This window comes from Pomacea canaliculata, linkage group LG7 (assembly GCF_003073045.1).
Source record: "Pomacea canaliculata isolate SZHN2017 linkage group LG7, ASM307304v1, whole genome shotgun sequence".
Classification (NCBI taxonomy): domain Eukaryota; kingdom Metazoa; phylum Mollusca; class Gastropoda; order Architaenioglossa; family Ampullariidae; genus Pomacea; species Pomacea canaliculata.
The window spans coordinates 8,232,217-8,245,416 of NC_037596.1; the positions used below are offsets into that span (position 1 = coordinate 8,232,217).

General features: G+C 44.8%; 1 protein-coding gene across 31 annotated transcripts in view; it reads left to right on the forward strand.

Annotated features, from left to right (window-relative positions):
* The window catches only part of LOC112568586, a 244,811-nt gene that overhangs the window by 209,431 nt on the left and 22,180 nt on the right, over nt 1-13,200 (forward strand). Inside the window, exons 1-2 of one of the 31 annotated variants that reach the window (XM_025245950.1) lie at nt 1,004-1,591; nt 2,036-2,377. The exons of 27 other annotated variants lie outside the window; for them this stretch is intronic. In XM_025245950.1, coding sequence (XP_025101735.1) covers nt 1,501-1,591; nt 2,036-2,377 — 433 coding nt within the window. In that variant the 5' untranslated portion in view covers nt 1,004-1,500. Of the gene's footprint in view, nt 1-509; nt 959-1,003; nt 1,592-2,035; nt 2,378-3,711; nt 4,470-13,200 lie in introns of those variants that run through there. 3 more of the 31 variants (XM_025245954.1, XM_025245927.1, XM_025245929.1) reach the window with 3 other exon arrangements.

Below are 13,200 nucleotides of genomic sequence, written 5' to 3' on the forward strand. Positions count from 1 at the left end.
GCAGCTGCATTACACGAGTAGACAGACGCAAGAGCTGTGCAGCAGGAATAAAAGTACATTCAGAATAAAAGTGCATTTCTAGGGTCGAGCTCATTCGCCATCATGGCGGTCCGACAGGCAAAACTCTGGCGTTCCTCTCTCTTTACGTGTCTCATCTCGTGTTTTCTCGCTGTCACTGCGTCTAAAAACGGTAGGACTCCTTCATATTATTTATCTTTGGCATGAATTCTTTCATTATTGTTATTTTTTCTGACGGTGGTGTAATCGTATCGTCAGTTTATATAGGCTCTACAGGGAGAGCACTGCCATCATTTTTTTCTAAAACATTACTGAAGGATATTCTCTTTTCCTTCTTCACGTTGAATAATATTTTGTGACATGTGACATATTCGTGTGGATTTAAATGGACATACGTGGGCACGATACTGACAAACTCGATAAACTCTTATATGTATTAAGATGATGAAAGATGCTTGCGGGCCAGGCTAGCTAGAGAAAGAGGTCTTTCTGTTGAGGATGGTTTCAATGTAATTGAGGAAAATGAAGGCGATGATGCTTTTCTCTATTGACCTTGCTGTTGAGAGTTGTTATGAAAGTCCCCGTGCAACTCATCTTATTCCAGGAATGACAGTTCGTAACTACCGCGGTTTTCCCAGCTTGCTGGAAGTGGAATGCTCGGGTTCGACGTTGGAGTTGGGAGAGGAGTTGTTTTCTTTGGTAGTGTTCACTGTTGACGATAAGAACGTCATAGCTTTCGTCAACCGTCTTAACTGCTTGATGTCGAAAGATTTCTCGTTATGTGTCGTCGACACCGGCGACTCTCGGAAGTCGTTGTTGCGGGTGCTGGTGTCTGATTTAGAGGAGGACGAGGCGAGGTTGTACGGGTGCAATGTGACGAGTTTTCTACCAACGGGGACGGCTCGCACTCAGACCTGGTCTGTTCTCGTTAAAAGAGACAGTGAGTATTTAATCGAGTATTAATTAAACTGCACGTGTTAGGCTCGGCTATAAGGTATTTTACTATAACTGAAATCTTGTTTTTATTTAAAATTATTTTTTGTTTAGTGTTGGTTAGTCCACAGGGTTAGGGTTAGGACTTTATAACTTTTCATAGAATTATAGCGACTCCGTCTTTCCTTTAAATCTTTAATTCGCGAACTCTACCTAGAGTGTAGGACATCTTGAAGAATATATTCTAGTTGAAGTGACACACTGAAATAAGGGGGAAGAAAGCCAAAGAATAACAAAACTGGATCACAGCAGATTAAAAATGGTGGAACGGCGAAAGATCAAAAGGCTTGAAATGATACGGCTTTTCACGAAGGAAAAAATAACTAAAAGAAAGCCCAGCAAACCTCAATAGAAATGCATCGTGACTGGAATCAGCATGCTTAGCTACTCGTCTGCAAGGGAGGCAAATCTACAACCCTAGAAAGCTCACGGGAAGCAACTCCACCTCAGGCAGCCACAGAAAACGACCATGCTCTCGCACAGTTCGCCATGATGGCGACAAGGCTGGCAGTCGTGGTGTGCACCTACCTGCTCCCCATCATCATTTTCACCTCAGAAAGAGCTGGAGGAGCCAATAAAGGTATGTCATCTTCCTCTTTTCTGACCATCTTGATGTGTGATGTACTCCGTATTTTTGATATTTAAACGGTTACTTAGGTTATAGCAAGTGTTGTCTTTCCTCACCCAGCGCTGCAAAGAGCAATGGCGTCGATAGTCGGGGGTGTGAGATGGGCAAGACCTTCATCAATTGCCTTTCGCCTTTCGCTTAACCAAATGAATTCTTCATTATTTGTTTAACTTTTTTTAACACATTGTCAGAGTCGGAAGTGACTATTTTTATATCATGTATGCAGTAAATCAACTATTTTCCCACTGTGTAATATTATCACTGTTCCTTTTCATTTCATTCTTCAGTCTTTTTTCATAAGATTTTCAGTTATTGAATAGAATATTCTTTTAAAATAAGTTGATGGATTTGTTGTTCGTGAGTAACATTCTCAGTTAATTCGTATTTCTCTTTCAGGAATGTCTGTACGTGACTTTCGTGGTTTCCCCAGCATACAAGAGGTTCAGTGCTGGGGCGGTGACCTCGAACCGGAAGTAGATCTTCTGTCGCTTAGTCTTTACAAAGTTCGCGATGGCGAGTTGATCGCCGTCGTGAATCCGGTGAAAAATCTTTGCCTCACCTTCGAGACGTTCTCCTCGTGTTTCATAGACTCTAAGAACGCGCGCCAGTCGCTGGTGAGGACCCTGGTGTCGCACCTTGACGAGGGCGAGTCTGAAGACTATGGCTGCAACGCCACTAGCTTCCGCACCGCGGGGTCAACGGCCGTGCGTTCGTGGTCGGTCGTCGTGACAAGAAAAAGTAAGTTGGCCGCCGCACTACATGCTCCCCCCGACACTAATCGCTTTTTGGCAAAGCTCAGTTCAGAACACCTGAACAGGCTTAAAATGGAGCCGTCTGTTCTGTTCCCAAAAGCAAGCTTTTCAAGTGTTCTCAGAGCTGTCACAAAATGCCCTCCGCTGAACACCTGATCAAATTTCAAACTGTTTCCACAAGAAAGTGAATGGACATTGCTTGGAGTGAGTCATTCGCATAAATCGTGTTTGTGTGTGTGTGTTTGCGCGCGCGCGTGCGTCCGTGCTTTGTCCAGCTGACCTTTCATTACACACGGATTATATCTGCATTTTTCCATGTCCCTCGTCTAGCAAGAAGCATGCGCTCATATTAGCCTGTTGATCCGTTAAACTAAAATCAACCTGCGAAGAAAAAAAATTATCTCAGAGAGAGAGAAGGAAAAAAAAGAGAAAAAAATGGGTCTGTCGCCGCTATGACTAAACACGCTGCTTATGTCATTGCCGTCTCTCCACGTCCATGACTTCATCGATGCTAGACAGATCCCGCCCCCTCCCCCTCAAAGAAACAAGGGAGGTAGTCGCGGCCTCAGCTAGGAGCAAGAGTTCTCCCGTTGCCGCTCTGAGTTTGTCATCATGGCGCGGTTGTGTGGCGCGCTGCTCTCGCTTCAGCTCATCATTACAATCATTCTAATTAAGACACCGGCCATTTTGTGTAGCGGTAAGTGTTTATTTTTGGAAAAATCGTTTTTTTTTTCTCTTGTACCTGCGCGATTTACATGATCGTTCTAGAATCCTCGGAAACAAATTAAAGTTGGGTAAAGATTTTACTCTGATGTAGTTTTATTGTTTTTATTTTAATTTTAGGGAATGAATCACACAGTTCGTGTGGATTTCGAAATCACAGTCTTTCTTTCTAATAAAATATTTGTCTTTCTTTTCTTCTGTTAACATTTATAAATAACATCAGGAACGAAAACTGATAGCAGTGTTAATTCTCGATGAAGAATACCTACGTCTGTAACTTTAGGAGGGAAGGGAAAATCATATTTTCAGGAATATTCGAGTTTTTAATTCTGTAAAATTTCATTCGATAAAGACTTTTATTCGATTAGCTGTTATCGTTATTATTGTTAGGGTTGTGTCTTTACATTGGGACCAACTACACAAGGGCCATAGTTTAAATCACACGATGGCAATGATAGTTTGTATTCACACACACAAACACATTTTCTTACTCACTGACATGCAGATAAATGATGAAAATCTCTCGCACACACACACACATACACACATGCATGCACAAATATAGCATGAAGTACATCGTTGGATCCTTTTGCAATCATATCGGAAGTACTTCGGCATGCGGTCCACATCTTTATTTACTTGAGTGCAACAGGTATAAATTAAGCAGGTAGACATCAGAATTCCTTACGGGTGTGGAGGTTGATATAATCGGGAAGGAGAGACATTAAGAGTGTATTTCGGGTGGGATATGGAGTCAACAGATTACTTACGGGTATGATGCCTGGGCTTTATGACTTAGCACCCACGTGTAGGTAGAATGCAAGCGGTTCTAGGATGCTGGTTCTACAATGGCTGGTGGACAACGAAAGATGGTTGGACAGACCAATCGGCATTTCGCGGAGACTGCCTCCATTTTTCTACACAGCACTACGTAAGCAGCCCATGTGACCTGGAGTGGTGTTATCTCCTTGTTCTCGTGTCCTCAGGACTTATAGCCGCCCCGTTCCGTGGGTACTCTTCTGTTCTGGAGGTGTTGTGTTCTGGCGAGGCGCTTAACCCGGACCTGGATTTACTTACCATGGTGCTGTACGAGACGGCCAGCCACAGTGTGCTCGCCACTCTCAGCGTGGCCTCCAGGGAGTGTTCCACGGGATCGTCCTTCACCTCCTGTACCTTCAGCGCCGGCGACTCCCGGCGGACTCGGATTAGCACGCTGGTGACGGATTTAGCCGAGGGCGAGCAGCGGGACTATGGATGTAACGTCACCAGCTTCCGGTCCGGCGACAGGGCGTACTTTACGTCGTGGATCACTACGGCGTTGAGGCTGAGTATGTATGAAGATGATGAGGAGACAGGTATGTGTTGTTGATGTGACGTGGGGATGCGAGACTTTTGTGCGTGTGTGTGTTTTTTTTTTTTACTCGTACGCGCATGGTCATCGTGTGTTTCAGGTCAGAAAGTTTGAAGGAAGAAGTTTCATATGCACGTGCACCTGTTGTTTATTGTGTAGTAGTGTTTTGAGAATGTGATGAGGAGCAAGGAGAAATACTTGAGCGTGTGAGTGACAGTATAGGAGTGGCAAGAGTGTGAGATGATGTAAATTTAGCGGATGTTTGTCGTTTTTTGTTGACGATACTTCAGATTTATGTGTGCCGAGGTCGGTGAACCGGGAAGCGAAGGTACATTTTGTAGGATGAATGAGGCCTCAATGAGTTCAGTAGCTAATTTTAGCAACATACGCCATCTCTGGGGATGTTCTGTTCCCTCTGTTGGCCCGTCTATTCGGCTTTGTTATCGTTCTCCTTTCTTTTTAATTTTCCAGTTTATTTCAGGACAGTCATAGCTTGCCCTTTTAAACTCATTTATATTGCTCACCTAACCAATGATACTGGTACGTTAAGAATCAACAACCAATCAATCTGCCTGTTGAGTTAGCTGTATCATATTTAAATAATATTTTCTTTTATCTCTCTTTCGATGCTATTTTATTTGAGTTTTTTTAAGAACAAAAATCAAAAAAAAGATCACGACCACATTTTGGGGTCTTTTAAAACGAAGTTTCTTTGCTAGGTTCAGTACTAATAGACTTCGCTCAGTGTAGGATTGTTTCGAGGCTTAGTCTTCACCATACCCAAGCATACCTGGCTTTGTCACACAGCACTCGTGACCCCGGCATCTGTTCCAATGACGTCACTACCTGCTGTTTGTCGTCCTTCACAGAAATCTTAGTAGTAGGCTAAATATATCCCAGTTAAAAAAAATAAAAGATGAGCCACGGTAAAGCTGCCTCTGTGTTTGTATAACAGCGTTAATAGCCCTGACGTTCCTCTACAGTTTGTTACTGGTAATGCGGGTTGATGGGGCAGACGAGGGTAAGACTGTCATACGTATGCCGACAATATGCATTTTTGGTCGTCTCTAATCAGCAGGCTTCGCAATACATAGATATATTTCAGAGAAAGTTCTAGAAAGCTTATTTTGCCTCTGTGGGTATGTAGGTGTTAATTCAGTGCTCGTGATGGCGTCTGGTGAAGTAGCCGTGGCCTAGTGGATCGTAAGTTCGATTGTGGAGCAAAAGGTTGCAAGTTCGTTCTTCTGGAAAAAGCATCACCAAGCACACGCACACCTCATTCCTGCCGTTTGATACACACCTTTTTCAACAGCACCATTCGCTAAAATTTGTGGGAAGTGGGGAGGGGTGTGCGTATTTTCTGTACCTATTTCATCTCCTTCCCGACCTTCCATCCCCACAAACACTCATGCTGACGCCTTAATTCGCCCACACACACAAACACTCCCTTTTTTTCCTCTCTCTCTCGTCCTCCCGACGCCTCTGTAATTCTCCCGAGTCATCCTGTCCATCTTTCCGTATGTAGGTCTTTGTCTCAGTAGTTCTGCTGTGTCAAGCACTGCGCTAAACATGGACCGCTGACAAGCGCAATGGACTGTGAGTCACGACTGGTTCCTGACCTCGCGCGCTCAGCACGAGCGCCTCGTCGATAGAGGAGACCAGCGTCTGCTTGGAGCGCGACACCATGACGTCATCGCGTTGCCGCTGGCGGTTGGCCAATAGTGGCATTAGCTGTAGCTGCTGTTGTTGTAGTAGTAGTTGTTGTAGGCTGTGATAGTTATCAATTGTCTTCTGTAGTATCATTTGATTCGTCTCGTATTAACAGTAGGTACAGTTGGTACGATGTACCAGTCATTTCACGCTCAAGACCTACCAAAGATTCAAAACGAGGCGGTAGCAAGGAGGTACACAGAAGCCCCTTGCAGTTCTACGTCTTCCCGCGCTGCCAGTATCAATCGTTGCAGGCGACAATTTTTTTTTCTTTCTTTTTTAGTTCGCTCATGGCACTGGGATTGAGAGGCGAGAGAAGAGAGTGGGGAAGGAAGGGGAGACTATTGATCAGTGTGTGGATGACGCGGTGCGTGCACCATGTAAGGTCGGTCGAGCTTGCCTTGGCTGCCTCTCCTCTCCTGGCCGACAACCCAACGTCTCGGCACCCGCTTTCCTGGACGAGTTGTTGGCCAACACAGATCGCAAGGAATGTGGTATGTAGGGGAGACCACTCTCGAGTAAGGTGGAGAGATGCAGGAGGTGGTGTTCTCACAATAATGTCTCCAAGTGTCGCAATGGTCAGGTTAGCTGGCAGCCTATGTGAGCCGTCGAGGAGAGTTAATAATGTTTGTGTTTTGCGAGCGTGTTGGTGTGTGTGTGAGGGTTAGAAGATAGAACCTTCCCGAGACATGCACTTTTAAGCACGTGCTAAAGTACATGTTCACGTGCACAGGCTCAGTCTTATGTGTGTGGCTCTACACACAGCAGATCGTCGGGTGGCTTGTCCTACTTTACCGCCAACAACCACACGTCTATGATTCTTTTTAACTCACCCGCTTCAACCTCCGCCCTTTCCATCGGGATCACGTGAGAGTGACAACAAATGTGGAGGTTTCACGGCCGTGCGAAGTCATAACCACACATACTTTACAATAAAATAACTTCTGACAAAGGACCAATGATACATTCAAATATGTAAACACAAAAGCAAATAGTATACATATTTTTTGGTATTTCAATTCCAACACTTGACGTGAAAATCCAAGACGCAGTAAGACAATTTTTAGTCGGTAACAAAGCAGCAAACAAGGTTCAGTTTTATATCATGTGTTTTATATTTTATAACAAGAAAAACTGTCCAGTGTGAACTGCGATACTGTCACAACACAGTGTGGGTATTGTATGAAGGAGAGTGTAGACACAGTTGCATTCTTCACAACAACAAAAAACAACCACGGATCACTCCCATTTTTCTCTTTCGCACTTTCTCACGCTCCCCCTCTCTGTCACTCCTTACCCCCCTTTTCTGTCTAACCCCATTTCTCTTGACGACGGCGCACATTTATCACTGACAAATGTGAAATGTCACCAGGCACCCTATCCACTCATATCTTTATCATGTGGGGGAATCAAAAGTTGTTTTGAACCTTTGTGCGGTGAATGCTTGTTAAGCACAACAAATAAATAAAAAATGAATGCTAACATTCTCCGAAAATAGCGTGGAATACTAGTCTCAAGGGATTTACATTTTATTCTTCGCAGAATTCAAGGCGTGTGTGGGTGGTGGTTGGTTGCACGAGGAAAGAAAATCCGACTATCGCTGTGTGTAGGTGGGCAATTGTATCTGTTTACTTACCTTAGGAACCGTTGCAGCCTTGGACACAAAAACACATACTTCACATTGTGCTTGTGTAGGTGGAGAACTCGAGGTGGGAGGGGAGCCAGGCGAGAAAAAAAATGGTTTTCAATACTCTTGTTGCCTTAACATATCGAGGAATCTATTTGCCATTGTGCCATCGGCAAAGACTTTATCTTCCACTCACCTGTTGTTTATCTCCATTCGGTTCTTTTTCTTGTCGCGTTGTTTTCCCGGAGTTCCTTTCAACGAAGGGAGGATAAGTCATTCCTCAGGGGTAAAATGGAGAACTCCAGGACAAAAAGTATTTGTCTTCATAGTTACTACGTTCTGTCCAGACCCTACGGTTATTGCTTTACTTTCCATAAGACAATCTTTCTTTATTTTATAACAAGGATATTCGGGTAAGTGATACCCGCAGAGTCAGACGAGCTTCATAAATACGGATACAAGACACTCGCCTTGATTTCCACAGGACAGTGACTTTCTCGTCGTGAATACGGCCACTGTTGTCATGTCTTTCTGTTCGTCCTGTTTCTTGAACCTAAATTGCTATTTAATAGCACATCACACGAATAGCTTCATACAAGAATACGTGAAGGGGCGAGAGAAAGACTTTGCAAAATGTAAAGAAGAAAAAAATCCTCTTGTACCGTCACAGCACAGCAACCCAAGTCCTTTTCCTATACCAGTAAATGATATAATAATCCCTTCCTTTAAAATGGTAATATCACATACTCTCCGACTTAAATCAGCCGGATCACACATGTTGGAGCTAAAAATGCGGATTAAATGTTCGTGTTCTTACATTAACAAAAGCATGTACACGTACACGAAACATATCTCTGTATGTCTGTCTCGGTAAAGTTTTCAGTGAATGAGGATGAGGGATTCAAGACCCACTTGGAGCCAGCTTTTTACTGTACACTTTGCGTCTTTCTATCTTTCCTGTAGTAGGCTATGAGATCTGTGTCCTCGGCACCATAGTTCATCCTCCGGTATCCCCAATGAGTGTTTGTATCGAGCGGTGACACCTTCACAACCGATACCCGCCAGTGATGACTGCAGCCTCCATGCTGGTGACGCACGCGCGCCGTCCTTGCCTGATCTTCCGCTGGCCTCTTAGCATCAACATTGATTTTATTCATTCACCCCTTGAGGGTTCTGGACAAATTGACATTATCTACAAAAAGCAAGCTCAACCATGCAATTTTCTTGTATACAGCTTGAATAGATGTACATAGAGAATATAAAACAATGTACAAACAAGAAAAATACAATATTGATACTAAGGATGACAATTACATTACTTATCAAAGCTATTTTTTTAAAATATAAATTGGAGAAGTTTTCTTAGTGCAGGCTTTTTTGTGAAGCATAAGAGATAATTAAATTTAACTGCATTAAGATGTTTAAAGTAACATTTAGGAAATAATCTACCCCGTCACCAAACACAGTGAGGTTTGGGTGTCCTTGGGTTCAGCTCTCGTCTTGGGCACGCTGTTCTTTCTCTGCATGTGGCATGTGTTTACAGGGCTGAAATAGAATTTTGTTCTGCTTTGAAAACAACAGTTCAGGAGATTATGCTGAAATCAGTTCATGAAAAAATAGAAGTAAAAAACGAAAAGGATATGGGATGCGAGTAGATGTACGAAAGGGGACCTCTTCTGCTTGTATCCATTACACACCGCTTTCTCCATCTCCATCATATTTTTTTTTCCTTCCTTTTTTGTGACGAACAAGACCAAAACTTTGGCATTATCATTTTTCTGTTGGTGTCGCGAGGCAAACAACTAGTTTCTCACTCGTGGTGCAGCTTCTCGCCACAATGTGTCATACATCGACGATGTGTCATCACAATCCTCCCGTCTCATCTTTCTCTAGGCTCTGGTTTCCGATGGGTCTTTACTATTTTTTAATCTTTTCTTTTCTAAGTTGCGTGGATTTCATTTCTCCAATTCTTTTGCGTGAGTGGGTTGGATCCGTGTGTTGCTTCAGAACACTCGACACAAACCTCAGAACGAGACAAAAACGGAGAGACGTTGTGACCGAACGACACGTGACTGTCGGTTCTCTCCTTCTCCGGTCTGTTGGTGGAGGCAAGTATATCTCTCAGGTTACTGTGAGAACCTCCAGCAGCCCGTCCTCAGCTTCGTCCTCTTCCAGTTGGCAGCATCCTTCTGTCGTCTTTCTGCCATCACTCAGTGATGTGAATGGCTTTGATCTTTTCCTCTGGTGTCTAATCTCGGCTAAAAAATTTTAAAAAGAAATATTTTTCAAAGAATTTTTAAAGTGGTTTTTGTTGTTTCGAAGACGTGTACCTCCATAAAAATGGTTGAAAAAGAAATCGTCACTTATAAAAACGTCTTTTGAAACTTCCTTCTCCGCTCCTCTCTCTCAGTTGGGATGGTGTGGAGGAAAGTGTGAGAGATAGCGAGACACAGTATCGTGTTTGCTGTTCCATGCTCAGCTTGTCACTCTTGTGTCAATGCCTGTTTGTTGCATCTTCAACTTTGACCCCTGTTAACCTCCGCGGTTCTGCATTTCTCCCTTGGCGAAGGATGTCTACTTCTTTCAGTGGAATGATGCAAACGGTGTTTGACATGGAAGGGGTGTTTGAGAAGAAAAGAATCCACCGCAAAGACGGAAAAAAAAGAAGAATCAAGGGAGGGTAATCATATTGTCATTGTTATTATTGTTTGTTTCAGCGAATGAAACGTGGATAATAATACTTCCCCCATCATTAAGATAGTACTCTCGTCACTTTCGTCACCTCCCTCTCCTTTACACATTATCCCTCCTGAGTTTCTCAGTCCAGTCACTGTCTTTGCGGTTATCATCATCGTCATCCGTACATTATTTTCCTCAGGACGCATGGCAGCACCCTTGTTAACTTCTGCTCCCATACCCAGATCCTTCAGAGCCGGACAGGCGCGTCCCGCCTTGTCAGCAAGTCTAATAACCGCAAACAACTACAAGAGCTCCATGCTCTGAGACTAATGACCACAAACTCGGGTGGGTAGCCGCCACCCTGCAGACAAGATAAGGCTTGCTGTAGGTCAGCCAGCCAGCCGCGCGGTCGGCGGCCAGGGAAGCAGACGCCATAAGCTCTATTTCTGACTTGCAAACCTTTTTCTGGCGGATGTTTCACTCTGGGGTCGATAATGCTAATCATACCCTGCATCTTGCTGACCTCCATCACGAGGGGTTACGTAGCTTCGCAGCAGAAACAGAAAGGGTGGGTGGCACAGGATGGAGGGGTGTACAGCACACGTTGACAGTACTGTAGTCAGAGATTTGACTTTTACACCCGATGGGAGGGACTGCTGCCTCCATCTGGGGAGCCTCGGCAAAGGTTGCAAAATAGTTGGGTCAGCAAGGGAATCGCGGACACAACTAGAAACTACTTGGGTACCATGTCTTCCCTCAGGCCTCAATTCCATATATTTGACTGCTAACTACTGAGCTGTACTAAGTCGCCGCTATATAGGTAATTTTCGTGGTGATGTAGGTAAATACCAAAACCAGCGTGGACTGTGTACTGTTGTGTGGAGATGAGATAGGGATGTGAGCTATGAATGTGTGTGTACTTTGTGTGACACACACACATACAAAATTGTACAAACTACACTGACATACCATAAGACCTTCACAAGAAGTTTGTGACGAGATGGAGGCGGCGGCCATGACAGTCTATTTCTGGAGCCGATGAATAGCGTTCATTGCCTCTTTACGAGCTCTAGCGACGGTGGCTTTGAAGACGGCGCGCGGTCCGTCCTACAGAGATCGATAGTCAGGGTTCCTTCTTTGCTTCTCTAACCCTTCTTATAAGTCTTTCTCTCTCTCAAACACACTTTCTTGCGTGTATGTGTGTGTGCGCTTTCGTTCTTCTCGGTATGTTCTGCAGGAACCTCAGCACTCTCACCGTGTCTCTCCGTTTGCCTAGGTGGACTAGTTATTGGGGGAAAAAAAGCATGTATCGCAACAAAAGTTAGTAAGAGGCTCAGTCGGTAACTATTGCAATTAGAATGGTTTTTGACTATCATGTAAGCAGTCGCTACTAAGTGCACCTAAAAAACAAATTGCAGGGTAGATACAGCCCACGGCCAAGATGGGAAAATTGTTTAAGTCGCTGATGGGAGGAAGAGAGGGAGGGGACGGAGACATCAAACGGGCAGCACGTGCGTGGAGCAGTCCTGTACCAGTGATAGAACACAGGATGGTAGAACTGGAGCACTGGCACGCTCTTTGTGGCGCGCCTTCTGCTCGAGAGCAGATAAAGCATTAAAGATGGGAAGAAGGTGGTATGCTAAAAACATGGCCGGGGTCCGATATTTCAGAGCATCCATGTCCTTGTAGCTAAGAAAACGTTCAACATTATTGCCGACCGGTCTCGGCCCACATCGAGCCCCTATTAATAAGTCAGAATCGAGCTAGTGACGCTGGGTGGTATTTTTTTTTTTAATTTTATTTATTTACTTTGTCCACCCGGACACGAGGTCACGGACATGTAAAGGCCCTCGGCAAGGCTGTGGTTGCCCGCGGTGTTGATGGTTTCAGCAGGAGAGTGTAACATGAGCGTCCTCCCCAACTGGGGCAGTGCACCATCTCTGCTCTTAATTATTCTGCCAGCTTGTGTGGGACCGCCACTCCCACCTCCTTCGCCTCCAGAATCTCAACTTATTTCAGTGTGATGCCACACGATTGTAAAACTGACAGTACAGAACTTTTTACAGATGTGTGTGTGAGAGAATGTGATATCGGTGTCTGTGTATGGATGTGTGTCAGCATGTGTCTGTGTATGTGTGTAACTGGCGGGTGGGTGTGGATGAAACTCAGTCAAGCGTACCGTACGAGTCTTACAGCGATTAGGCGGGTACATTTCGAGATGAAAATCTCATGTTACAGAAAAACAGCCTGCATTACACCTGTTCGACATCTGACAGCTTTGCTAGAGGGCCGGTAGGTGCTTTGTGGTTTTTAATTAAAGATCTGTCAGACCTGCCATTTCGGAGATGTCGGATGGAACGATATGTTATCGTCTTTACTCAACCGTGTCGAGAGCAGAAACTATGGTAGAAGTTTGTGGAGCAGCAAGCGAGCACGCACACAAGCGCACAGGTATACACGGGACATGTTTGTGATAAAGTGTTTATTCTACTTCCAACCCCGAGGGTTGATGAAGCACAGCAGCGAGGTCCAGAGCTGGAGACCTGGAGGGGTAGGGGCGGATGCTGGTGGAGGGGAGGATACGAGGAGTAAGACAAGAGACAAAGAGAGGACGAGGCTGTTGACCTAGTTAGTGCGACGGGAGGGTCGGGGGAGGGTGAAGATGGTGGTGAGGGAGGTGCCTGATGGGTCTGGGACCGTACAGGACGCGCTGCGGCAG